The sequence below is a fragment of the Rhinichthys klamathensis genome, unplaced genomic scaffold (genome assembly GCF_029890125.1).
Source record: "Rhinichthys klamathensis goyatoka isolate OS25496 unplaced genomic scaffold, OSU_Roscu_1.1 h1tg000059l_1, whole genome shotgun sequence".
Lineage (NCBI taxonomy): Eukaryota > Metazoa > Chordata > Actinopteri > Cypriniformes > Leuciscidae > Rhinichthys > Rhinichthys klamathensis.
The window spans coordinates 6,590,106-6,615,854 of NW_026606604.1; the positions used below are offsets into that span (position 1 = coordinate 6,590,106).

The window sequence follows — 25,749 nt, forward strand, 5'->3', positions numbered from 1 at the left end:
ATCCAGTTTTTAATAATGAAATGAACCATAAAAAGCACATTTAAAACAATTTCTCATTTTAGTTACAAAAATGGGTCACCTAAAAGGCCTTATCATTGAATTCACAGAAGGTTTTGAACAAAAAGAGGCCTAACAGATATGTATTTTTCCCATTAAAAAAAAAAAAAAAATCCCCACCCAAAATATATAAACTTAACTGTATAACCAAGGTATATACAGGGCACACCATACTTGCATCGGTATGGTTTTTTTCAAGAGAGATTGAGGTATACGACCGACCTACAACTGATAAAACAAACAAATAACAAACAAAAATTAAATTAAAGCGAATGGCAAGATTCCTTAAATCGAGCACATGGGTTGCATGTGCTGTTGAATCTTCCTCTTGAGGTGTCCAGTGGGCCGAACTGCGAGCGACTTCGGGATGCTCAATATATACAAAGGACTTACATTACAATTAATAATAGGGAACTGTTTGAATGCTGTCTTTTATTTGCTTAATAATAAGTACACAGTATTCATCCACAAAATATCATTATTTAATTCTTTATTTATTCAGTTCTATAACTTATAAACGTTCGTGAGGGATTTGGAATTTAAGAGCCAGATGTAATTGTGATACACATGCAAGTTTTGAAAGTGGATTCAGAAACATCAACAATGTACAAAATAATAATTACAGTTTTATTAAAATACATCCTCTTTCTCATAGCACCTCTTTTTTTTTCTATTTTGAACAAGCACCATTGTTGTCGTCTTTTTTTTTCTTTTTTAATTTATTTGTTTGCACTGCACCGATAGACTCCGGATGAGAGGTCCTCCCTTTCTCCAACTCGTGGACCTCCCAGGTTCACCGTTTGCCTTGGCTTGACGTTGTCCTTCACCTTTTCGTTCCATAACAGGTTTCATGTCATGTGATCCTTGCCCTACAAGGGCAACAAGTATTTTCCTGGGTAATACATACATAAATGGCAAGACGTGTTCGCTACCCCATTTTTTAAATTCAAAACTAGCATGTGGCAGGAACGGGCTCGATGGTTTGATGACGTCAAGAAAAAAGTCTCGACTCGTGCGCTAACCCGTCCTACCCTGCCAAGTTATTGGTATTTTTTTTTTCTTTGTCTGTGTTTTTTAGCCAAGGAAGCAGACAGGACCAACTTCGAATCCGAATTTCTGGTTGGGATCCCCAAAGTCAGTGAACATCACATCGACGATCGGAACCTGATCGATTTTGGGAGTGTTAATCTCCAGAACTGTCTTTCCGTAGCCCTTCCTCACCTGTGGGACGAGAACAAGGCCATCAGAACTGTGTGTTCGCATGTTTAAACGACTAATTGATTTGTACAGATCTACGACGGAGGTCTTACCGCACAGCCGTCGGACAGGGCCGTGATGAAGGGGTTGTTGTCGTATGACATCTCCTCGTCATTGGAGCCGAGGAAGCGTAGCGCCCTGTCGTAGCTGTCCGTAGTGGCGTCGTGCCAGGCGGCCGACTGGTGGCAGTTGTAGGTCAAGTTTTGCCTGGCGGAGGCTGTCAGTAGTTTGAGGAACGTCATCTGGACCATGTTTATCGGGTTGCCTTCTGCGTCCACGTACGAAAGCTTGAGGGTGAAAGCAAAAATGATAGAAAAGTTTTAAGAATATTTAAGGATTTATTCAGCAGCAACAATTGTATTTTCCCCACCAAATATGTTTTTGTAAAAATGTTTCTATATGTAAGAATTATATTTTTTTTCATTCAGCAATAATCTTTCTTCACAAAAAATAATTAAGTTTCTCTGACCTATTCAAGTACTGTAGGTAGATATTATATTTACTTTATCCCTATTAATGTTTTTACCACAAAATACTTTTTTAAAAAGGTGATTGTATCCATTCCAGTAACATTGTTTCTGTTACTGTAAGCAAACATATAATATAATATAAAATGCAATTTTATTTATAATCAGCTCTCATAAGATTAGGAAAAAATAATGAAATATTATCCATGTGTTTAATGTTACGTTTGGTTTTCAAGCTTAAAATTATGCAAATGAATACCCATGCATCTTCCCCACCATTTTAAATTATATAAAACTAGTAAAAATAGTCACCACATGACATCTTTTTTACGTGTTTAGGTTTGTGATATTACCCTTGTGTTAATGTTTTGATGTATAATAAGTTTTGGTAATAAAATAAATGCAATGCGTACTGGATAGAATATACAATAAACATGGTTCATTGATTAGTGCTTTATATTTTGAATACAAGAATCAAGTACTGTTGTACTTTTACTCCGGTAAAAATACAAGTATTAATTTTCCATTTTACTTGAGTAATATTTTCTTAAGGTTTTTTTTTTATTACTTTTCATCGAGTACTTGATTTGTGTACGTGTTAAGTGATAAAGTGTGTGTAAGTGATAAAGCAAGTCACAGGCACCAATAAATGGATTTAAAACTGGTAAAATTGGAACTCTGAATAATAGAAAAATGATCGCTTCTGACAAAATAGAAAACAGTCGGAACAGACACCAGAAACACAAAGCCGTTTGGTTTCACAGAAGTGCAGCGACTCCTTCATAACTTTCCACTGCATCAAATATGAATGCGTGTATGTATGTGCTCAGTTGTGTTTGTCGTATGAGTGTTTGTGGGTTTGCTCGGCTTGTTGATGGATCCAGGGCTGCGGTGACAGCATCTTTTAAAAGCCGAGCTCTTACTGGGGTCTGCCCAATAGTTGAGTAAAGAAAAAAGATGAGGCAGAGCACTCAGGTTCTCTTAGTTTCGAAGGACAAGATGTTTTTCATAAAGGAGTAGATGAAAGAAGGATGAGAAAGTGCACTTACTATTTTGCCACGCTTAAATTCACTGAACCAGGAGCCGGGAACTTCTTTGGGCCATGAAGATAGTCTCACCTTAAAGACGACACAAAGAAAACGGAAAAAGACTTTTGAATGAAGAGCAAACTTGCTTCAGCAGAAAATAAAATCAAATTAAACCCAGCTATTTTTCATACAGCATCTGTTCCAACAACTGGAATGAAATCTCTCACTGAAATGACTGCTCTGTTTAACACTGCATGAGAAAAGCAGATTATTTTAATATTGAGAATGAGGTTTCCAATCAAATGTGATCTAATATGAATATTGTTCTGATCTTCCGGGTTTAAGTGCACAAATAAACATAGTGATTGTGTTGGAAAGACACTCGAACAGTCTGTTAAAAAAAAAAAAAAGTCCTGAACTCATATTTTACTCCAAAGTCAAAAGACAAAAATTTGTATAAATCCTATTTACACGATCATATAGTCGGTTTACAGTACTTTTGTGCTATTTTTTTGTAAATTATGGACATTTCCCCCCACTGTATTGTCACTGGTGTATATGAAAAAAAAAAATATATATATATATATATTATGATGACGTATATTTAAATTGTAAAGTATTTATATATTGTAGTAGCATCTGTTTTATTGCTTGTTAATATGAATAAAAAAAAAAATATATATATATATATATATAAAATTGTTTCACTATTTTATTTTTTAAATCTAAGGATCATAGATGAAATTGAAAGTGACAAACAAATTTAAAAGTAAAATTTCTGGACTCTTTACAATAAAGAGAATTTGGGGGAAATGTGCTTTATTGTCAATATTGTTGAAATGTGAGAGTAAAAAAAAACTTTAATATAGTCTATTTTGAAGTATAATTAGTCTATTTTTATAGATATTGATATAAAAATAGATAAATAAATAGATTTATAAATATCACACCTCCAATAACCAACAGTCACAATAAGAAAACATCTCTTTGAAGTTACTGCTCGATTCTCACATGGTCTATATGAGAACCCTATTGTATGTGACAGAGGTAAGATGTTGTGATCATATCTGGCTGTTATTGGCTAGCTCTTCCTCAGGGGGTTTCAGAATGCCACTCACTCCATTTGACTTTTTATCAGGGAAGATGCAGGTCTCGCCTCCCGCTGTGAAGTTGCAGTACACTTTAAAGGAGTCCCCGGAGCATCCCTGGTTGGGATCGATGTAGTATTCACCTGAGGGAGGAAAAAAAAACCATCAGACATCATGACAGATACAGTATAAACTTCCAAACTTCCTTTTTTTATTCCTTTCTTCAGCTAAAAAAAAAAAAAAAAAACACTCTTCATGGGCATCAGCAGTGGCGATGCCTTGTGTAAATAAAATAGCAGGCTAACGCGATTGCGGTAAAACCAGCTCTGAAAGGTCAGTGTAAGAGCTGGCATTTTGTAAGCCATGATTTGGGAGGGAGAGGTTAGCTCCCGCTGGAGTCCGCAGAATGCTAAACATCTTCCCAATCAGCCGTCGGCGGCTGCTGTTGTTATTCAAATCCTCCCGAGTGACGGGTTTGGAATTTTAGAAGCACAGCCAATACCTACTGAGTGGCTCGGAAAGCAGCGAACGTTGCGTGTTTTCCAGATTGATCTGTTCAAGACCGTCTCCTCTACCTCCCACCTTGCTCACTTACCATCTGGGAATTCTGGGTGAGCGAGCTGAAGGTCTTTACAGCTTCGTGCGGGGTTGTGTTGCGTGCCCATGGGGTACTTCATGCGCTCGATGTCCTGTTTGAGATTATTCAAAGAGCTGAAGATGTCCTCCATGCCCTCTCCGTAGTCCAGCATGGTGCCGGCTTCGTCCGCTTGCATGTCGATGGAGCGACGGGACTTCTTGGGCATGTGCATAGGCAGAGGCTGGATGATCTCACCAGGAGGACCCTACGGAATGAGGAAAATGAGTGTGTATCCACGAGCCTCTTGCATTTGACAGTATCTAATACAAAATCTCCTTGAAGCATGCAAAAGTTCACTTACAGGAGGACCAGGAGGTCCGGACGTGCCAGTGTCTCCCTTTTGACCAGCGGGACCCTGCAGGAAGATGATTTAAATATCATGAGCGCGTTTTCTGACATTATTAGAACACGCGTATCAAATTGATCGGCGCTAAAGTGGTACTTACAGACGAACCCTTGGATCCCTTTGGCCCTTGTGGACCCTAAAGGAAAATCGAAATGCATTCTGTGAAAACTGACTTATAAAATAGGATTAAAATTGAGCTTGGTAAAAACAGTTTAGAATTAGAATTCTATTTTAGAAAACTGAATACATTATTTTTTTCTAAAATAAAACTAATATCAGTTCAACATACACTACCGTCCAAAAGTTTGGGGTCTGTACGATTTTTTTAGGTTTAAAGAAGTCTCTCCATAGCTGCATTTATTTGATTAAAAACACAGTAAAAACAGTAATATTGTGAAATATGATTACAATTTGAAATAATTGTTTTTTATTGTAATATATTTTAAGATATAATTTATTCCTGTAATGAGAATGCTTAATTGTGTGACCCTGGATCACAAAATCAGTCACAAGTCGCACGGGTATATTTGTGGCAATAGCCAACAATACATTGTATGGGTCAAAATTATCGATTTTTCTTTCATGCCAAAAATCATTAGGATATTAAGTAAAGATCATGTTCCATGAAGATATTTAGTTAATTTCCTACCGTAAATATATAAAACATTTATTTTTGTGAGTGAATGCAGCACAATCACCAACATAAATGGATAACTTTAAAGGCGATTTTCTCAATGTTTCGATTTTTTTGCACCCTCATATTCCAGATTTTCAAATACTTGTATCTCGGCCAAATATTGTCATATCCTAACAAACCATATATTAATGGAAAGCTTATGTATTCAGCTTTCGGATGATTTATACATTTCATATTTCATAAAATTGACCCGTGTGACAGGTTTTGTGGTTCAGGGTCACAATTTTCAGCATCATTACTCCAGTCTTCAGTGTCACATGATCCTTCAGAAATCATTCTAATATGCTGATTTGCTGCTCAAGAAACATTGCTTATTATCAATGTTAAAAACAGTTGTGCTGCGAGATTCTTCAGAGAAACTTCAAAAGAACAGCATTTATTTTTAAAAATAAATCTTTTGTAACATTCTAAATGTCTTTACTGTCACCAATTTAATTTGTCCTTGGTATTATAATTTTATACAAGTTTTTAAAGCGTACTGACGGTAAACTTTTGAACAGTAGCGTATGTCAAAACTATGACACTTAACACTACAGTTAAAATTGGCAAGACCGCTGAGGTGGGGCAGACCAAAATCATAATTTTAAAAGGGGAAAGACATTTGATGTGTTACTTTTAATGCCAAGTTTTTTTTTGTAAGATCTCTCAAAATAGTTCTCTAAAAAAAAACTGTGATGCTTTAAATAGGCAATGTGACACCAATTTTAACCTTGGTGCCATATAGTTTGACCTTGACGATAACACAACACTGAATGCAAGATGCAAGCAATAGAGAAAGACTCACGGGCAATCCAGGAGGACCAGGTGGACCAAGCGGACCAGCAGAACCACTGATACCCTACAGTTTAAAGAGCAGATGGTCAGAAAGCAGAACTTCCTATGATTGATATGTAAAGATGTTGGTCAGCAGATATTCAAACAACTGTGTGAGGTGATGAGTTTGATATTCTCTCGAAGATCTGTCTTTAAAAAATTACAATTCTTTTGTCAGAGAGATGAAAACGACTCTTGCTCATTTATTCCTCTAGTTTGTATTACACACTGATCATTACACTTCATTAGAGTCAAGGACTTTTGAGTTAATTCTGTAGGGAGAAATTCAGCCTCTGTTACTAAACTCAGCAACAGATCGCAAATCTGTCCGGTGGGAAACGTTAGTGAGATGGGGTCGTTTTCGAATTTTTTCCCCCAAACTCACAGAAGGGGAGACTACAATTTCATTAAGCTAAATCGTAATACGTTTAAAGCTGGATTGCTTTAAACCACTGAGCAAGGGCCATAGCAAAGGCCAATGCAAATTCTAATTGATTATTCAATCAACTTTTAAAGGTTTTCTATATATTTGCTGATTGCACTGGATATGTGTTGCATGGTCCTTCAACGAGGCAAAGAAAGACAAACATTTCGCAGTTTAACTGTGAAAAAATGTAATCGCACTGGTGTTTGATGGGAACGTCTGGCGTAATAGAATTACTGCTGGCTCCGAGAACCTTTCATGACAGCTTCATCCATAACACGATTATGATGATGTACACAGATGCAATAAGTGCAGACGTTATTGTTTCAGTCGGTCGGTACTTTAATTTGCAAGCATTACAGGAGGAGAAATCCTAATAGGTGCGCTGCTGGAGGTACCACATTTGTTGTGTGGTGGGGTTAGAAAGGACAAATAAATCATTAGTGACTCACAGAATCACCCTTGCTGCCAGCGGATCCCTGAGGACCAGGCAAACCCCGATCTCCCTTCTCTCCCTGCTCACCGGGGGGTCCGATGAGGCCGATGAGACCGGGGTGACCCTGGAAGAAAAGATGTCACAGGTCAGAACATCAGTTGATATTCGAAATGTACAAAGAATGAATGTTTATATAAGCATAACCAAATCATCAAAGAATATCAATTTACATTATACTAGAGGACCGTTCACACCAAGTACGATAACTATAATGATAATGATAAAAATATAATAATAAAAAATTGTTCTAAATATAAAAGAATAGCAGAGTCCACACCATAACTATAACAGCAGAGAGGAACGATATCGATGGAATCACTTTTAGAACGATTTTTCCCAGCTGATGAACTATAAAAACATTGACAGCCAATCAGAATCCATCCTGCTTTAAAGAACTCGAGCAATTAAAGCAGCAGACGACAAAACTCAATGCGCACTTAAAAATAAACAATGTTATCGTCCGCTGGTGTGGACGCTAATATAATTATTGTTATAGTTATCGTTCTTTGTGTGAATGGGCCTTAAGGTTAATTGAATTAAATAAACTTAAATGTAAAAATAAATCTAAATAAATTACAAAAACTAAAATAACATGAAAAACCTGAAACTAAAGTGCATGAATATTATAGAAATTATTTAAATAAATACATTTTCATATCAAAAATTAAATATATATATATATATATATATATATATATATATAACCCCAAATTGTGACAAAAATAAACTTTTTTATTTTTATTTTTTTTATAAATATGATTAAATGCCCAAGAAAATAATCAGTAAGCACTTCGGAAAGGATTCCTAAATGTCTAAAATCAAAACAAAAACTTCTGTATATTATACTGAAACTTTTCCCCTGGCTTCCTGGAGTGGAGTGACCTAGTCTAGTCTTTATCTTTGACCTTGAGCCTCTTTGAAAGCACATTAATAAAAATGTCAGGAAAAGAAATAGAATGTCACTCACCTTCTCACCCTTAGAGCCGGGGTCTCCTTTCAGGCCAGGGAGACCAGGAGGTCCCTAAATATCAGAGAACCAACAGTGAGAATTCAATTTGCGCACATATACCCACATGTACACGCACACACAGAAAAGAGAGAGAGGATGAATGGTGGACAGAAAGAACGAGCAAAGGGAATGGGGTCTCTCCTCTTACCATTGGTCCTGGAGGGCCGTCTTGTCCAGGAGCACCAGGTAGTCCTTGTTCACCCTGTGAAAATACATCCAATTATAAAAGCCATTATTGCATTGTTTTTTGCTTATGGTCTGCCATTGATTTACTCTGGGCTGGAGAGTGATTAATAGCCCAGATACTAAAAAGTATTAAATAGACGAGAAATATATACAAGAGAAAGATACAGATAGGAGACTTATTATTCTGTGAATTGAGGTGTTTCATATAATTCTATTCCTGTGTGTGTATTTAGGATATTCAGTGGCCATACACAAATAATTGAAATACTTAAAAGTGTATGAATGCCATTGCATTGCTTGGCCGCAGTGCAAAGAAAAGAATCATAGCTACAACACCAACAACTTTAAGTCCACGCAAAAGCACCAAGCATTGGCAGTGGCGAGTAGTAATCTGTTAGAACTACTGGGCAAATGCCAAGTCACATAATTAATATTCATCAGCAAAGCTAGAGAAAGTTTAGAGAAAAGGTCAAGCATCGTTTGTTTGCAGATGCTACCTGGTTTTCAAATTCACAGTACTTTGAGTGTATCCTTAGTGTTCTAAAACGATTTGGGGCCATTGTATTTATGTGTATATATAATGGTGGAATAGGTGATGAGTGACATGGGGACCCACCACAGGACCGGGGATTCCTCGCAGACCTTCAGGACCAGGCTTTCCAGCGGGACCTTGAGGGCCAACTGGTCCAGTTTTACCTGGTGGACCCTCAGATCCTGCCTCACCCTAAAGATAAGGAGGAGAAGAGAGGATTATAGAAATTATAATATAATGCATGAAGTTGGCATGCAATGCTCACTGAAATATCACTGATAAAAAATAAAAAATAAAGTTGTTACTGTATTTTCAATCAAATATAGCCTTGGTAAGCATAAGAGACTTTCAAAAACATATTTTTTTTTAAAAATGTAATAATATAATAGTGCAATGATTAATCACGATTAATCGGCTCCAAAATAAAAGTTTGTGTTTACATAATATATGTGTGTGTGTGTACTGTGTATAAAACAACCTACACACTTCAATCCCACAGTGACAATGTATCCACATGTATTAACAGTGAGTCACTCTGTCAGAGATGTTCTTTCTCCCATGGCTCGCTGTGCTTTAATTATGGCAGTGGAGGCTGCAGTATGTGCCTGGGTTGAATTGATTTGGAATGATACGTTACCTTGGCGCCCTTCTCTCCTTGTCTGCCTTCAGCTCCAGCGGTCCCAGGGGGTCCCTGCGGACAGAGAAGAGGACATTGTATTTGAGCATTTTTCTCTGCTGGGCTATAAAACAAATGGGAAAAAGGTCACAGTGAGACATCATGGTAGCACTTGGGGGAACTTGCTTGATGGCTATTTATAGGCGAATGGATCCACTTGCATTTTTCGAAGGTCTTTTGTGTGAGCATACATTCATTCATATTCGTAAAGGTGACCGGGGCTAGTTGTCAAATTTTTTACTCCAGTGAATATTTCCTTAAAACATTGCCTATTGAATTTTATTTTTATTTTTTGAAAACTGTTATATCAATAATAAAAAAAAAACAATTCATGATGAAACAGCAAAAATGTTCAAGATAATACACACACAAAAAAAAGACATTTCTAATATATAACATATGGCAACTTGCCCCGCCCTGACATTTATGAAAAATATCCTTGCTGTTGCAACAGAGTTCAATGTTTCAGTTAAAATCTACCTTCATTATATTATATTTGAACCTTTGAATGTATGTCAGATTTAGAAAAATATTTGAATGTTAGTTATTTAAGAGGGTTCGAACTAGATGTTTGATACCCACATATAGACAATATAGAGAACCAACTAGAAAATAAATATGCATTTGTGTAATCTAACTTTTGTCTCTAAGATAAAACCTGTGTGACAATCTCCACTGCATAATTTTTCATATGTAAATTTAATGAAGAGCGGGAAGAAATCAACTAATGACAGTTGGAAGCTTCACCAAATTAAATAATTCCCAAGATGCTTAATAGTCTAGGGACAGTCTCACGGGTCCAAGACTGAACAGAGTCCAAGAAATAAACAGAGAGAGAGAATAAGCAAGGGAATCTCCATATTCATTTCCAACTGCGGTCTGCAAACTGCTGAGAAAGCAGAACGTCTCTGTGTTTGATTCAAAATAAGCTCCAGCCAGAATTATTGATGCAGGAGACTTAATTCCACGAGATCAGTCTTCCTGCGACCGTCTTCCTCTCGCAGGATTAAAACACCTTTGCTGATGAAATGGCAGTTTCTCTATCCGCAGTTCGTCAGCCATTGCTATCCGTGTATGCTGATAGGGTGTATAATTTTCCCTGGGAGAGCTCCATCAAGCATATTGGGAAGGCGAGTGGTGTTTTCTCCACATTTTGCATGAATAATGGATGTGTGCGCAGAGATGCCATAAAGCTTTATGGACGAATAATGGGATAGCACAGTGTTGCTTGGGCTGGCTAATAAAATTCAACCAGGACTGCTTCCCTTATAGCAAGACAGTTTGTGGCCTCGAGGGGCTCCAAAAAGGTACTATAGGGGGTCCAGCAGTTGTTTACACCTGGTATCAACATCTGTCCCATGTGATCTGGTCAAAATTGGTACACTAAATAAATACAAGGTCTAAAACATCAGAAACATGTGACCACAGTGAAGAGCCACCTACTAACATGTCAATCAACCATTGCCGATTACACAAAATAGGTTAACTTTAGCTCAAACTAAGGTTAAGCAACTTAAGTTAAGTGTTTCTTTGTCCTTTCCACATTCAAATTTGGTAAGTAAAATGTAAATGTTCAATTATATGACATTTTACATCAATGAAGATCACAAACGATCAACTGGAAGTTCAGTGTGAACGCAACTGATCTAGTGCAAAAGACAAAATTCAATTATATTTCACTTGCTAGTTCAATAGAGTGTCGTGAGAAACCCCTCAATTCCATATAAATTGAAAAAGTGAACTTTTTCCCTCTCTGAAAAATTATGAGTTCTTTTCGTGACCAGAGAAACAACACTATTTTCCGCAAGGCGATGAGGTTTCATTTGGCTGAACAAATTTCTTTTGATGTGGCAGTGGGAGAGGATCTCCAATTCCTGTCCCGAATGTGACAGTTATATTTCCTCTTCCTCTGTAACATCCTTTACACCGCTGTCCCCTCATCACTGTCACTCAAACAGGCCCGGGATCAATATAACGTCTTGACTGATTTTCTTCTTTCATCCTGAGAGAGATGTAGGACTACAGTGGAGGAAATGAGTTCTGGCTCTGCCGCCATTTAAACGCTGTTTTCGATTTCAGACTGATGATTTAGTATGCGCTATTCATCACCCTGTGAAGGACTTTGTTTTTTCTCTTTGCCGTTGAGCGGTATGACCCTGGGTAAAAAACAACTGATCATCCGTGCTGATGAGGACGAGTCTTAAACAAAAATGGTGACTATTTTACACATGTCAGAATCTTCATTTAATTAATAAATAGCAGTTTTAGTATACGTATGTGTTCCATTCTTAGTGAGAAAAATTGTTTGGCCTCCTCCTTGGAACATTTTTTTATAATTAAAAAGGTTTGTTATCCATGCCAGAGATGGTAAAAAAAAAAAAAAAATCAATATGCTAAACTGGCACTGCTTAAAGTATAATAGCGATGAGGACTATACATACTCTTTTGCCAGGAGGTCCTGGTGGGCCAGCTTCTCCAGAAGGACCAGGAGGTCCCTAAAATAGAGTGGAGGAAGAAAATGAATCAAAAACAGAAAACAACTGAACCAGCCTATTTTAGATAATAGACTTTAGGGTTATAACTAAACTTTCTTTCTTTTGCCTTGCCAACCTTAACCAATTTCGTGAAATTAACTGAACACAATTAAGAAACACAAGGGTTTCAAAAGCACACCGACATAGGATGGATACAATTTAGCGAAATTATTCAGCTGTGTGATTATTTGATTTTAAAATGATAAACTTCTAATCAGAAGCTGTGTGTATTTCTGTGAAAGTGTGTTGCTCAAAACAAACCTCCCCTCATTAAACTTTCATAGAACTGTAGCGTATAAATGGGCCTTGCACAAAGACCCTCAAGCCTAGACATTCACATTTGTAAACCTAGAGATTCAGATACATTGAATTTAATGGTAAATTAACCAATTTTCCTGCTCTGGAAAATCCAAATTACTATAATAAATGTTAATAAGGACTCCAGTTTATGGGCTGCCACTGCTCAGACAATTATGTTTGACTTCCGTATACCCAATTACAGTTTATTAATCTATTTGTACTGTATATATACTTATGCAAGAGGAAAACACAGTGCTCTGCAATTTAAATTATTATATTTTGAGTAATTATTGCCTGAATAAAATTACAAAGTATGCATAGAGCAGGAAATTACAAATGCAGTTTATAAAAACTATAGTCAAAGGTATTGCACCTAAATATTATGAATACTCACAGGTTGACCAGACTCTCCATCCTCTCCCTTTTCTCCTGGGCCTCCATCTATTCCCTGATAATGTTATAGACAACATTTTAAAGACAAATAAACTGACAATTGACAAAACATGCAAACACCTTGCAGAATATTTACCCTGCAAATTACAGTTTTAATCCTTTAAATAGATTTTGCTACTTACAGCAACACCTGGCTCACCAGGTGGACCAGGGTCTCCAGGAAAACCAACAGGGCCCTATAGTGAAAACAGGTTTAACACAGTTACATATCAATAACTTAAAACTGAATTCATCCTTAATTTTCTTAACAAGTATTAGGACCTACTAAACTAAATGAATGTCAGTTGTGTCACACTTACAGGGTTACCCTTGGGTCCATCATCTCCAGGGGGTCCTTTGGGACCTGGAGGTCCAGCAGCACCAGAGGGACCAGCTTCACCTTTCTCTCCTCTCTCACCTTTTGGGCCCTGCAGAATAAATAACAAAGATGAAAGGGCTGAATAAAGAGCCCTGAGGCACTCCATGAACAAAAGCACCCTGGGAACAATAAGTGCAGCCACGCTCTACATTCTGATACAGCAATTCAAAAGAGTTAATCAACCATCCATGTCAGTATTGACAGGCTAGAATTTTGACAGGCTGCATTTGTAATACATGTATTCCATTAATAACAAAGTTAACTTTTTAGCTTTATTCAGTTGATCCCCCCCCCACCCCCCTGTGACAAAAAGGTGTCGTTTCTGAACACCAACCAGATTCTGGTGTCAGAAATCCAAGAGGCTGCTTTAACAGTTTAGTTTCAATTGAAGGGATGTTTTGAGTACATTTTCATGATATGACCCCTGTAAAGTTAACTGAGTGATATTTCATTACAAATGTCACTGTATTAAGCTATTCTTTGTATGATGAGAGGAAAGACCTTTATTGGAATCATCCCTGCAATTTAGCGACTCACTTAGTGTGGCCACTTAATTCAAGACAATCAATAAAGCCTGAAAAGCTTACAGGAAGTGATTACCCGCACCATCACACAGATTTCTCCTGAGAACTTAACTTACCCCAGGTCCAGGCTCGCCAGGAGGTCCAGGGTTGCCAGCTTCTCCTTGTTCACCCTGTGAAGGATATCACTAGTTATAAGCTATAGCACCATACCATATGATTGTGCTGTAGAATGTTGAGTTCTATTCAATCAGAATTTCCAGCTGTCAAACTTCCATTCTGGAAACTTCCAAATTCCAATTTCAAAAGTTTCTTTGACAAACACCAGCAAATCGAACTGTACCATTGTCATTTTATCTTCAATGCTTTGAAAAATGGAACACCTTTTGAAGATCAGAGATACCATTTGACTTTTGAATAGAATGAATCAGAAATATTATCTAAATAAAGCTGCATTATGTTTCTTAGCAGTAGCTTACTTAACTAGTCTGGACTGTAGTGGACATAATACTCAACTACTAATGGATGGAACATCATGGTGACCTGTAACATGTTCTAAATTCATCTCCACAGCCAGCCAAAGCATTAAATATTGATGGCCTGTGGGCCTGCCAAATAGCAGTGAAATGGAGGGGTTTTAACAGAACCGCAGTAATGTAGGCATTCATCGTTTTGTTATACTAATGCAGAAAAAAGGATGACACGAATAATAAATTAAGGAAGTCTTCAAAAGAGACTTGAAATAGGTCTTTGGCCCTGATATTTTTGAGAATAAACACTGGAGATAGGAATACTCTTACCTTCTCACCCACGGATCCCATTCCTCCTATTCCACCAGGAGGACCTTGTGGACCCTTCAATAAAAGAAGTCAATTTGTTAAAGAGGCATACGTGAAAACCATTAACACTGAAGCCATTTAGTTAAAGTGGTGTAATTTTATGGATTTGCTGATTGGATAAAATGTTCAATGTTGAGAGATGCTCTTACATCAGCACCAGAAGGGCCTTGAGGACCTCTGGGACCAGGTGGGCCAGGGGGCCCCTGTGGAGAAACAAGAAGAGAGAGACAAATGAGATTTTACTAATAGTTGTCAAAAAAAAAAAAAGGTCAAAGTTGTCAAAAGCAAAATAAAATAAGGCAAAATTAAATTAAAAGCTAAATAACACAAGAATAAACAGAACCCTTAAAGACACTTTTAAAGAAATTGAAAGGCTTTTATGAGCAGAATTTTCTGTCCTGTATTCATATTTAGCTTTTAAACAGAACATTGGGGAGCGACATTTCAAAGGCATTTCGTTCAAAAAAACGACTGTATTTAATAATTGGTTAAAACATCTTACCATAGGACCAACGTCTCCATTTTCTCCTTTTTCACCAGGTGGCCCAGGAAGACCCTTCAAAAATAAATAGATGTTATTGTATTTATGTGCATCTTCAATATATAAATGTATATTATACACTGATGTCAGTGACTTTACAAAAATGTGTAAAGCTGTGAGGCACAAAAAAAAGACCCTCTGAAGAAAAGAGAAAAAGAATCTGGCCCAGACGCAGTTACCAGAGGACAGCAATAATGCTTCATTCAGAATTGGCGGAGAAAGGGAAAAGGGCCATATGGCAAATGGAAGAGGCGGAGTGCGAGAGTGTTTATTGGGTTTCAGTATCTGTCATCTTGAAATCTAAGAGAGCAGCTAATAACCTTTGTCAGATTTTTAGCTCACGTTCAATGCGAACACTATATTATTTGTCACCTTTTCATAGCTGGCAAAATGTCAGGGGTGAAAAACGTAGAGGACTTTCAACACTAAGCACAATATGAAAGCTATTTTACCCAGCACAGAAACTCATCTATGCACATTTGCCAAATATATTTCCCCAGAGCGGCACAGGATTTATTTGAACATTCGGGGGAGAACATGTCCCTCGTCTTACCCATTATTATGCCCTAAAAATGCACCTAGGACTAAGAAACACATTGGAGGAATAAAACAGGGAAACCAAAAAAAAGTTAGATGGCCAACAGCATGCACTTCATTTCATTTGACGCTGCTCTCCGCTTAGGGGCTAAAGCTGAAAAATTCATGCCGTTTTTCAGCTTAATTAATGGCCAATTAAATGTTTTTCCCAGCAGGAAAGGTAAAACATCCATCAGTGAGAGTAACCAGGGAAGCATTTGTGTTTTAAAGAAGTCCAAAATGCTACAACATCAGAGACCTCGGATAAAACACACACGCATTGGCGAATAAACACGCTAGGCATGTGACCCCAGTATCATGCGTGTTTGATCCTTGACATTTACTCCCTAATTGCCTCACCGAGTGGCATCTTCAGGGGCTGCTCATTCAAAGGACTTTTCTTCGTCATCCGTTACATGTCAGGAGCGACGACATCTAAAGTCTAATTTTGTCTGATATTTACTCGCCCAATACCCACGTGACCTGCAGACTTGGCAGACCGACACGCTGATTCTCGTGCTGGTAAGAGATCTCATCAGGGCAGAAGCCCTTAGTCAGAGACCATTAACATAAACACTCATTACAGACTGAAGGGTGTGTGTGCACTGTCCTAATGTCTATTGGACCGGGTCACTAAATGCAATTAATAAAATCTAAATGGAAGTGCATTACGCCCAATTAAAACTCAATTGAATCAAATGGCTCAGAGATTTGGTGGCGTAAGAGGACTACAGGAGCAGTCGATGTTACTCCATTACCGCGATGACTCGCCTTCAGAGGAGTCAGCTAATTGATGGATAGAGGAATGGCAGATCCTTGAGGCTTCAGATCATAATATGATCAAATAGAAAGAGAGAGATGAGATGATTAAAATAAATCTTCTATAAATACAGTGTGTTTACTACACAGACATGACTGCTGAGTTTTATGGTTCACAACAGGGCAACCAAATATATTCATATATGACAGAGATTTTTTTTTTAATTAAAACATTTATATATATATATATATATATAGACAGAATGATTTCGTTGGGACTGATGTTGTGCAAAAAAACCTTTCATAAATATAATTTTTTTTTTAATTCTCTTAATTTCTCCTTTTGTCTTCTCTCTTTAATTATTCCGCTAATTAGCAGAATAAATAAATCAGTTGTAATTATACCACCAGCAAACCAAAATTTGAACTGTTCATGTAATGGAGCCCGCATGTCTGTAGAGAGTGTCTACTTATTCACAAGATCAATTTCTGCAGAAGTGGAATCAAAAAGAAAATCAATTCACATCTCAAACACCTCCCAGTGCATCTACTGCCCAGGGCCACCAGCTAATGTTGTTTGTGCTGCGTTAGTCTGGGTTACCATGGGACTGGCGATTCAGTGCTAAACAAAATAAAAATGTTAGCTTGTAAATGACACTGTGGGACTCACCTGGAGACCGATGGGACCAGGAGGTCCAGGGAAGCCCCGGGATCCTTCATCTCCCTTCTGTCCAAACATACCCTGCTGTCCGCGAGGACCTGGCTCACCATCAGCTCCCTGAAATAAGCATTAGTCAGAATCTCAATGTATTCCTTATTAAAAATGACTGAAATAATAGATAAGGTAATTCTGAATGTGCAGTGAAGACGTACAGCAGGTCCAGGAGCTCCAGTAGTTCCCTGAAGACCAGGTGGACCTGGAGGACCCTAGTGGACAACACAATAAAGAAGGTGATCAGAATAACAGAACTGTACTATGAGATGGGAATCATAAGGAATTGAATGATTCTGGTTCCTCAAAGATTGAATGAATGGCTCTTTTAATCCTTTTGAGGAAATCACTTGTTGGAGTTGGACATGATAGTAAGGACTTGTGGTTCAGTAAATAAGTCAAGAACCGCTTAAACTGATTCAGTGATTGACAATTCAAATGTGTAATTCATGTGTTCAAGACTGATTTATTAAAGGAACTAGTTAATAAGACTTATAAATTTGTAAATCGGACTATACTGTTTGTTTTTTGTTGCATGCAACAACTAGCAACACAAAAGAAGGCCAATTTAATGTTTTTTTTTGTGTGTGTGTGTCGAATCAGTGAAAGAGCACAGATGCTAAAATAATGTCCTTAAAATCATCAGGTAATGGTTTGTAAGTAGAATCATTTCTTCATACAAATCCTACTGTTTGTATAAATAAGGATTTTACGACAGCATTTACTCACATGTTCACCTTTGTCGCCTTTACTTCCCTTCTGTCCTGGTTCACCAACTTCTCCCTGGAAAGTAGTTTAAAATCAGTCACGCAATATCCATTTTGTCTTTTAAAAAACGATATTATGCATAAATCACACTGGTGATTCTAAATGAAAGAAACTCTGTTGAAGTAATGTTGAAGTAAACCGTTTAATGTGTAGTAAAAAATATGACATTGGCTGTGACCTGCATAGAGTTTTAATGTAAATGAAATGACAAATATTGTCTCTGAACTAACAGACATGGCCAGATAAAGCTTTGCTACAACATATTCTTGGCACGTAAGCCATGAAGTTGGTTAGAGGATACTGATGGAGAGACAACGTTTATGGTACCCTGCGCTAATTTGATTATAGGCTGCCTTTGCTGATGATGATGGATTGGCGGCAGGGGAGAGCGACTGAGAGATAGGCATGCGTTTCAGATGCCCGTGCAGTGTGTGTTTGTGATGATGAAGAATGATCGCTGTCCAAAAAGTGAGGGCGAGGAATTCTGGGAAGAGTGGTGAGATACACTAGGGTGATAGGAGAGAAATTATTTTCTGGTTTTCTAGTACAAATATTTAAAAAATATTTAAAACAAGAAAAATTTTACTTGAGAAGAAACTTCTTGATTTAAGTACAAAGCGAGGGCAATTTAGTGAGATTTATGGGATAGTTGGGATAAGAAAAGATATATTGATCTACTGACATACTGAGTTTTTCTGCGGTGTAAGCCTGTTAAAGTAACTTTAGATGCATTGGAACACAACTTTCTTCCATTAAATCTGTGCGCGAGTTAAGATGAAGTGAAATCCGTTACTGTCCTTTTGTGGCGACTGTGAATTGGCTGCAGGAACGGACACATCAATAGAAGCATTGTATTAATGTAATGTGGTAAAGTAATGTTTGGTAATGTAATGCACCTTCTCTCTACTGTCTAAGCGTATTAATGTCAATTAAAACTGCAATTAACCTTGTCACCATCTTCTCCAGGTGGACCCTGAGGTCCTGCTGGACCCGGCAGACCAACTGGACCTTGAACTCCATCCCGACCGGCTGGACCTGAAGGACCTCTCTCTCCCTGAACAAAGACAGATTTTTCAGTTTGTGGCAAATTACATTCTGAATTGAAATCTATTTTTTTTTTCATTTGCTGAAAAGATACATGTGCTACAGTAAGTTAGACGGTATGCGGTCACTGTGCTGTAAGCAACCGTAAACTTTTACTAATAAATGCAATATAAGAAACACATATTGATCATCTTCATATCTAATAAGTGAGATTACCGGTGCACCCTTCTCTCCAGCAGGTCCCGGGGGTCCCTGAGGTCCAGTACGTCCAGACAAGCCAATGGGGCCAGCAGGTCCTGCTGCTCCTCTCTCACCAGGGGAACCCTATAACCATCACGGACAAAACGACTGAACATATTTCACACTGAGATACACCATAGACATATACACACTATTTACAAGTCTGATTTACTGAAGCATATACTACATCAGGGGTTTTTAAAGTGTAGGGCGCACCTCCCCAGGGGGCGAGAGCATGTCCTGGGAGGCTAGGGCTGGGCGATACGACGATGTGAATCGATTGCGGTTTTTCTATATAGCTTTTCTGTATGTAAATTTATCAGCAGCGCAGGACTACCTAAACACGTTAGAGCAGTAAAGAAACATGGATGAATGAGAAGAAAGAGTGGGACGTGCTTGATGATGAGTCATTAAAAGCACAATAAACTGCAAAAAAGCGACTTTCTGTGGCACACTCGACATGCGCGAGTGCTGGATTTAGTTTACTTTTTCGGCTTATTGCGCAGTTTGCCTAAATGATCATTAGATCCATGCATAAGGTCTTAAAGTGACAGCAGCCTCACATAGGCATACCTGCTGCTGTCTATATCGTTAATGTTAATCAAATCATTCATAGCGCTTATATTGTTCACAAAAAAACATAATTCACCCCTCTTATATCTTTCAAAGCTGTGTATACAGTATGTAATTCATACAATGCAGACTATATAGTTAAAATGGGGGTTGGGGGGGTGTGCATTGTCTATGTTGTGTTAGAAGCGAGGCCCACTGTCTTTGACTTTGAAAACCCCTGTACTGAATTAATAGGCTTGTAAAGATCTGCCGTACCTCACTCATTAGTCATGTATAAAGGATTAAAACAGATTCTCCCAAGCGACAACTTCCTTTCAAGGATGTACTTTTAGTGCAGGAAATCCAAATGAGGAGCTTTAGCTTTTGAATGATTATGCTCTAGCCACAAAAACCAAACCATTTCAGACGTTTCAGTGTTATGGTGTTGCTATGCAGTTGCTAAGGCATTATGAGTGTTGTAACATTGCTATGCTGGTGTTAGGGTGTTGCAATGCAATTACTAATGTGTAATGTTGTTATGCTAATGTTGGGGTGTTGCTATGTGGTTGCTAAGGCATTCTGAGTGTTTTAACATTGCTATGCTGGTGTTAGGGTGTTGCTATGCAGTTATTAATGTGCAATGTTCTTATGCTGATGTTAGGGTGTTGCTAATCTGGTTGCTAAGGCATTCTGAGTGTTTTGAACATTGCTATGCTGGTGTTAGGGTGTTGCTATGCAGTTGCTAAGGCATTCTGAGTGTTTTGAACATTGCTATGCAGATGTTAGGCCATTGCTATGCAGTTCTCAGTGTTTTTAACATGTTACCATGTGGATGGAAGGCCATTTTTTTTATGTGGTTGGTAAGGTGTTCTGAGTGTTCTTAATCAAAGTCTATGGGATTTAGCACCCATTTAAAATCTTTAGTCCCACACCATTTCCCAACGATAAATTTGTGGTATCACGTCATGTTCATGGTACAAACCATGTGGGACATTTTATGCACCAAATTGCACCTGATGGTGATCTTTGCCTTTGCCAGCAATGCAAAATAAATCATTGCACAGGGACAGTACAGAGGGTCTTCAAATGGCCTAAACATACTAGAGGATGCGTGAGCGGTCCCGTGCAACGCTTTGCGACTAGCGAGTGCAATAAACTACAGCGTGGAGCGGACGGAATCAAACGATCAGAACAACACAGACAGCTTTGAGGGGAGCTGTTCAAGGACTGTAAAACTTTTGGTTAGGCGCCAAATGTACTCTTACTAGTGGGCGAACATGCCCTTAGACTCCTTATCTCTCTTTCTAAATGTGGTTTAATTTGTAGACCTCTGCATCTTCATACAAATGCAAATGTATCCTTTATCGGACTGACACAGTTGAATTTAAAACTCCTCAATGACTTTTCATCCATCTATTCTAATCTTGCAGTGCACTGTCAAGGCCTGAAAAAGAGCAATTATAGGGTGACAATACTTGTCTATTTTTTTTCCTTAAGAGAAATGAATCGGTGAAGAAAAGAATGTGATTTTAATTCAAAAAGCTTGAGGACATTCAACGTCATGCCCGTCACATAAATTCTAATAAAACAGCTATGGTATAAAATGTCAAGAGGAGGTAATTATGAACTGGTGCTGTGAATTTTATCTCTCAAGACACTGTGGTGGTCACCATCACACCCTCTAGTGTTAACTAATGCCACTGTGTCCGCTTCGGTATCTCTCATTTAGAAAGAGTATGAATCAGCTGCGCACTCTTCTTTGTTTGCGCATGTGTTCGGTAGCGAAGAACACTTTTTAAATCCTTAATGGTGTTTTTGAGCCTTAGATCTTCCTGACCAGTCCCTCAACCCTCTCAGACTCCTAAATATTGAATGCCGCTATTGGGAGAATGAGCTTTTCACGTTGAATGATGGGAAACCATGGAAACAGAGTACTTACAACAGGGCCAGGGGGGCCCTGAGGGCCCTCAGCTCCTTTCAAACCAGGTGGACCCTGCAGAGGGCAAAAGAGAAAGAAGAACAAAATATGGATGAGTAAATAGGCCTAACAAACAGCTTCATATCAAAGTGTCAGCATTGGCTATTTTCCCTTGACAATTATCCAACACATCATCCATTGATGCTCAAAGCCATATATAAACATGTACTGTCTGTTTTAGTGCATCATATCTGAGCAAACAAATCTACCTATAGCTCATAACTGAGATAACACATCTTATACACAATATGATCAACACAAAAAATAACTCATAATGGAGATTTCACGTTGAAAGCTTTTGAGAATCCACACTGAAAGTGCTCATGGTGGTTCTTTTTCAAACTTTGGTTCTTGCAAATGTGTCGTGACCAAAAACGATGTACAAAAACCAGTGGCGTTTGCCTTCTTTATTGACATTAAACCTAGTTCTACACATCTTTCGCGCTAAGTTTGAATCTATGAAAGTGTGAAAGAGATTTGAGAACTATGGCTTAAATGTCGGATTGTTATAACACAAAGCTATCATATGGCTTCAGATAACTTGGAATATAGTGCACAAGTCATATTGAGTTTTCTCTTTTTTTGGAGCTTTATCACTGTATGCTTTTGTTTAGAAAGGAGCAGCGTAAACGGTGACACTTTATTTCGATGGTCCACTATAACTATAATTAGAGTATTAGTAGACTGTCTGCTTAATATCTGCAAACACTTTATTTTGATGGTCTCCCAACTGACATTCACTGACTATAAGTAAGCAACTACATTCAACTTATTCTACTAACCCGAACCCTAACACCTAACCTAACAGTCTACTAATACTCTAATGAGACATTGTAACATGTATGCTCTGTTTTGGTTTAGTTTCATTGTGTTTTAGTTCAGCCTGTGTGACCTAGCTCTCCATCTTTGTGCGTTACTTATACAGCCACCCGCGACAGACATGTAGTTGCAAAGCTACTTTTAGTTTGTAAAATTATTGAAGTGGACAATCGAATTGAGGTGTAACCACATAAACATTTTGAAAACTTCTTATATATCAAACAAAACAAAGAAACACATACAAGATTGGAACAACATGACGGTAAATGATGTTTAAGATAACAAACTTTCTATCTATCATTTTTAGACTAATTATTACTTTCAGCACAGGATCAAAATTAATATTTTTCTGTGATTTTTTGCTCATCGACTTAACTGCTTCAAAAATTACCTGGGACACAGTGGGAGATAAAAAATCCTGAGAGGATACTACTCTAATGAATTCTTATGAAATATTCTGCAATTCCATAAATAAATTCAGAGATATGGTGGTCTCATGAAACTCTCAGATTTCACCAACATAATTTTGAGCTTTTTATTAAAAGGAATAGCTAACCCAAAACTATATACTTACCCTCATGTTTCTACAAACCTATATTTTTTCAAAGAATCTTTACATAGATAGAAAAAGGTACACAAACACACCATAAAAGCACCATAATCATAGTCCATATGACACGTGTCCATACGAATGCTTTATTTCAAGTCTTCTAAAGACCAATGACCTTTGATGTTACTGACATCCAACCTGTGCAATGGACAGTGGACACCATATTTGTTTCAAGAGTCAGCAGTAGATAATGATATAAATTTTAGTTTGTTCCTAAAAAGAGCTAGCATATGATTTCATATAGTGCACATGTTATATGGACCACTTATATGGCATCTTTATGGTCCTTTTTGGAGCTTTTGTAGTTGTATTTTCTGTTCCACAGAAAAACTAACATCACACAGGTTTGGTATGACATGAGCGTGAGTAAATGACGGCAAAATTGTATTTTTGAATGAATTATTTTTTAACAATGAGCGAAAGTAAATGAGGAAGTGAGAAGCACACACATACCCATGTCATTACAGACCAGTGAGTTCTACTGCTTCTAAACTCGTTTTTGTACTTGCACAAACTACAGCGCAAAGTGACAGTGGGTTTTGGTCTCTTCTGAATGTGGGTTTCATTAATCTCAGTTTGAGAGAGAAATCCACAGAACTCGACTGCCTGCTGGTTCTGCTTCCACACGATTGATATTTACTGGCCTCTTTTTCTCTCACAGGACAGTTGTCATCAGGGACACTGAGAAGAGCTCTTGTGTGCGTGTGTGTGTGTGTGTGTGTGTGTGTGTGTCTATGCATATGTAATTGAACTTTTGTTTCTATAAATTACATTTATATAACATTTATTTAAAATACCCTGTATATGTGTATGTTTGAATCACTTGTAGGTGCATCTGTGTGTGTGTGTGTCAGGGTTCATGGAGGTCCCGTCGTGTTTCGTGTGCTTATGTGTTTGAGGGCTTGAGATTGCCTCTCTAAAGGGCAGACACACACAGTGGTCTCAGTAATGACTGTTGCTGTCCTAAGAGGGGGGAAAAAAATCACCACAGTAGAAAATAATCAGGCATCGCATGGAGAACCAGCCTCTGCCACTGACCTTGAGATCAGACATCAACAATGAACAAACAACCTCATCTCCAAAAATCTAATTGGCAACATTTCCAATTAAATCATTCTCTGGCCAGATAATACATATAAACGACAACAACCCAGCCGTTTCAAAAGGTGGTAAATGTGAGCCGCAGCCAAATTAGCATAATGTACCTTTGCATTAAACAATGCAAAGTTAGCCCTTTTAGAGGTTATATGCCCTATTAAAGTCTTGGTGGAGTGTATTGAAGTCCAATTCTGTGGCTGTAATGAGCCAAGGCTGCTGTCTAACTCTCTGTCTACCTCTAAGATTAGGAGGATTTATTGCAGAGATTTATTCGCGACAGGAGCACGATCTTACCGTCACTCCGGGAAGACCTCTTTCTCCCGGGAACCCTCTCAGTCCTGGAGGACCGTCTTTTCCTGGACTGCCCTGAGGACCTGGATCTCCCTGCGGACAGACAGTTGGCAATTGAATATTTTATTGAACTTCAAATATAATGAACAGGAAATTTAAACCAAATGAATTTTCAGCTGATGCTAATGAGCTTTGAACTGATGAAATGATTCTGAATTATTGCTAGCTTCAAATCCACCGTCGCTAGCACTGGCAGGTCGATTCAATTAATATTTCTGACTTCACAGCATGATTAAAACTGAAGTGTGTAAATGTTATATAATGAAACACCGGCCTGTTGAAACAAAGTTTTTACACCACATTTTTTGAGGAAACAGGCTGGAATAGGAATGAGTATTTAAACACCAGAAAACACTTTAACAATTTGAACTTTAAAATATAATGAAAAGAACATTTAAACATGTTGATATGTCTAACTGATGCTGATACAATTTCAACTAAAAGACAATTTCATACACTACTTTTCAAAAGTTTGGGGACGATGGGATATTTCATGTTTTTGAAAGAAGTCTCTTTTGCTCACCATAGGCTGAACTTATTTGACCATAAATACAGAAAAAACTGTAATATTGTGAAATGTTATTACAATTTAAAATAACTGTTGTCTATTTTAATATACAGTAAATTTTACAGTGTAATTTATTCCTATGATGGCAATGCTGAATTCTCTGAATTTCTCAGCATCATAACTCTAAGTCTTCAGTGTCAAATTATACTTCCGAAATCATTAATATGCTGATTTTATGCTAAAAAAAACATTTCTTAATATTATCATTTTTTTAAAACAGTTAAATATTTTTTTGTTTATTTTTGTTTAATCTTTGATGAATAGAAAGTTCAAAAGAACAGCATTTATTTGAAACAGAAATCCTTTGGAACATAAATGTCTTCACTGTCACTGTTGATTAATTAAATGTATAATTGCATAATAAAGTATTAACTTATTTCATCCCAAAACTTTTGTACAGTAGTGTACATTATTA

The 25,749-nt window shown here is 37.6% G+C and overlaps 1 protein-coding gene across 1 annotated transcript in view; it reads right to left on the reverse strand.

Moving 5' to 3' along the window:
* Positions 1-757: 757 nt before the first annotated feature.
* col11a1a (collagen, type XI, alpha 1a) overlaps positions 758-25,749 on the reverse strand; it is a 73,582-nt gene continuing 48,590 nt past the window's right edge. Inside the window, exons 40-67 of the mRNA XM_056249188.1 lie at positions 24,710-24,799; positions 21,850-21,903; positions 19,335-19,442; positions 19,021-19,128; positions 18,036-18,089; positions 17,468-17,521; positions 17,265-17,372; positions 15,221-15,274; positions 14,868-14,921; positions 14,680-14,733; positions 13,999-14,052; positions 13,300-13,407; positions 13,123-13,176; positions 12,942-12,995; positions 12,155-12,208; positions 9,675-9,728; positions 9,122-9,229; positions 8,468-8,521; positions 8,278-8,331; positions 7,267-7,374; positions 6,362-6,415; positions 4,981-5,016; positions 4,836-4,889; positions 4,493-4,739; positions 3,928-4,040; positions 2,831-2,899; positions 1,368-1,601; positions 758-1,278 (exon numbers count right to left, since the gene is read on the reverse strand). Coding sequence (XP_056105163.1) covers positions 1,132-1,278; positions 1,368-1,601; positions 2,831-2,899; positions 3,928-4,040; positions 4,493-4,739; positions 4,836-4,889; positions 4,981-5,016; positions 6,362-6,415; positions 7,267-7,374; positions 8,278-8,331; positions 8,468-8,521; positions 9,122-9,229; positions 9,675-9,728; positions 12,155-12,208; positions 12,942-12,995; positions 13,123-13,176; positions 13,300-13,407; positions 13,999-14,052; positions 14,680-14,733; positions 14,868-14,921; positions 15,221-15,274; positions 17,265-17,372; positions 17,468-17,521; positions 18,036-18,089; positions 19,021-19,128; positions 19,335-19,442; positions 21,850-21,903; positions 24,710-24,799 — 2,394 coding nt within the window. The 3' untranslated portion in view covers positions 758-1,131. The remainder of the gene's footprint in view (positions 1,279-1,367; positions 1,602-2,830; positions 2,900-3,927; positions 4,041-4,492; positions 4,740-4,835; positions 4,890-4,980; positions 5,017-6,361; positions 6,416-7,266; positions 7,375-8,277; positions 8,332-8,467; positions 8,522-9,121; positions 9,230-9,674; positions 9,729-12,154; positions 12,209-12,941; positions 12,996-13,122; positions 13,177-13,299; positions 13,408-13,998; positions 14,053-14,679; positions 14,734-14,867; positions 14,922-15,220; positions 15,275-17,264; positions 17,373-17,467; positions 17,522-18,035; positions 18,090-19,020; positions 19,129-19,334; positions 19,443-21,849; positions 21,904-24,709; positions 24,800-25,749) is intronic.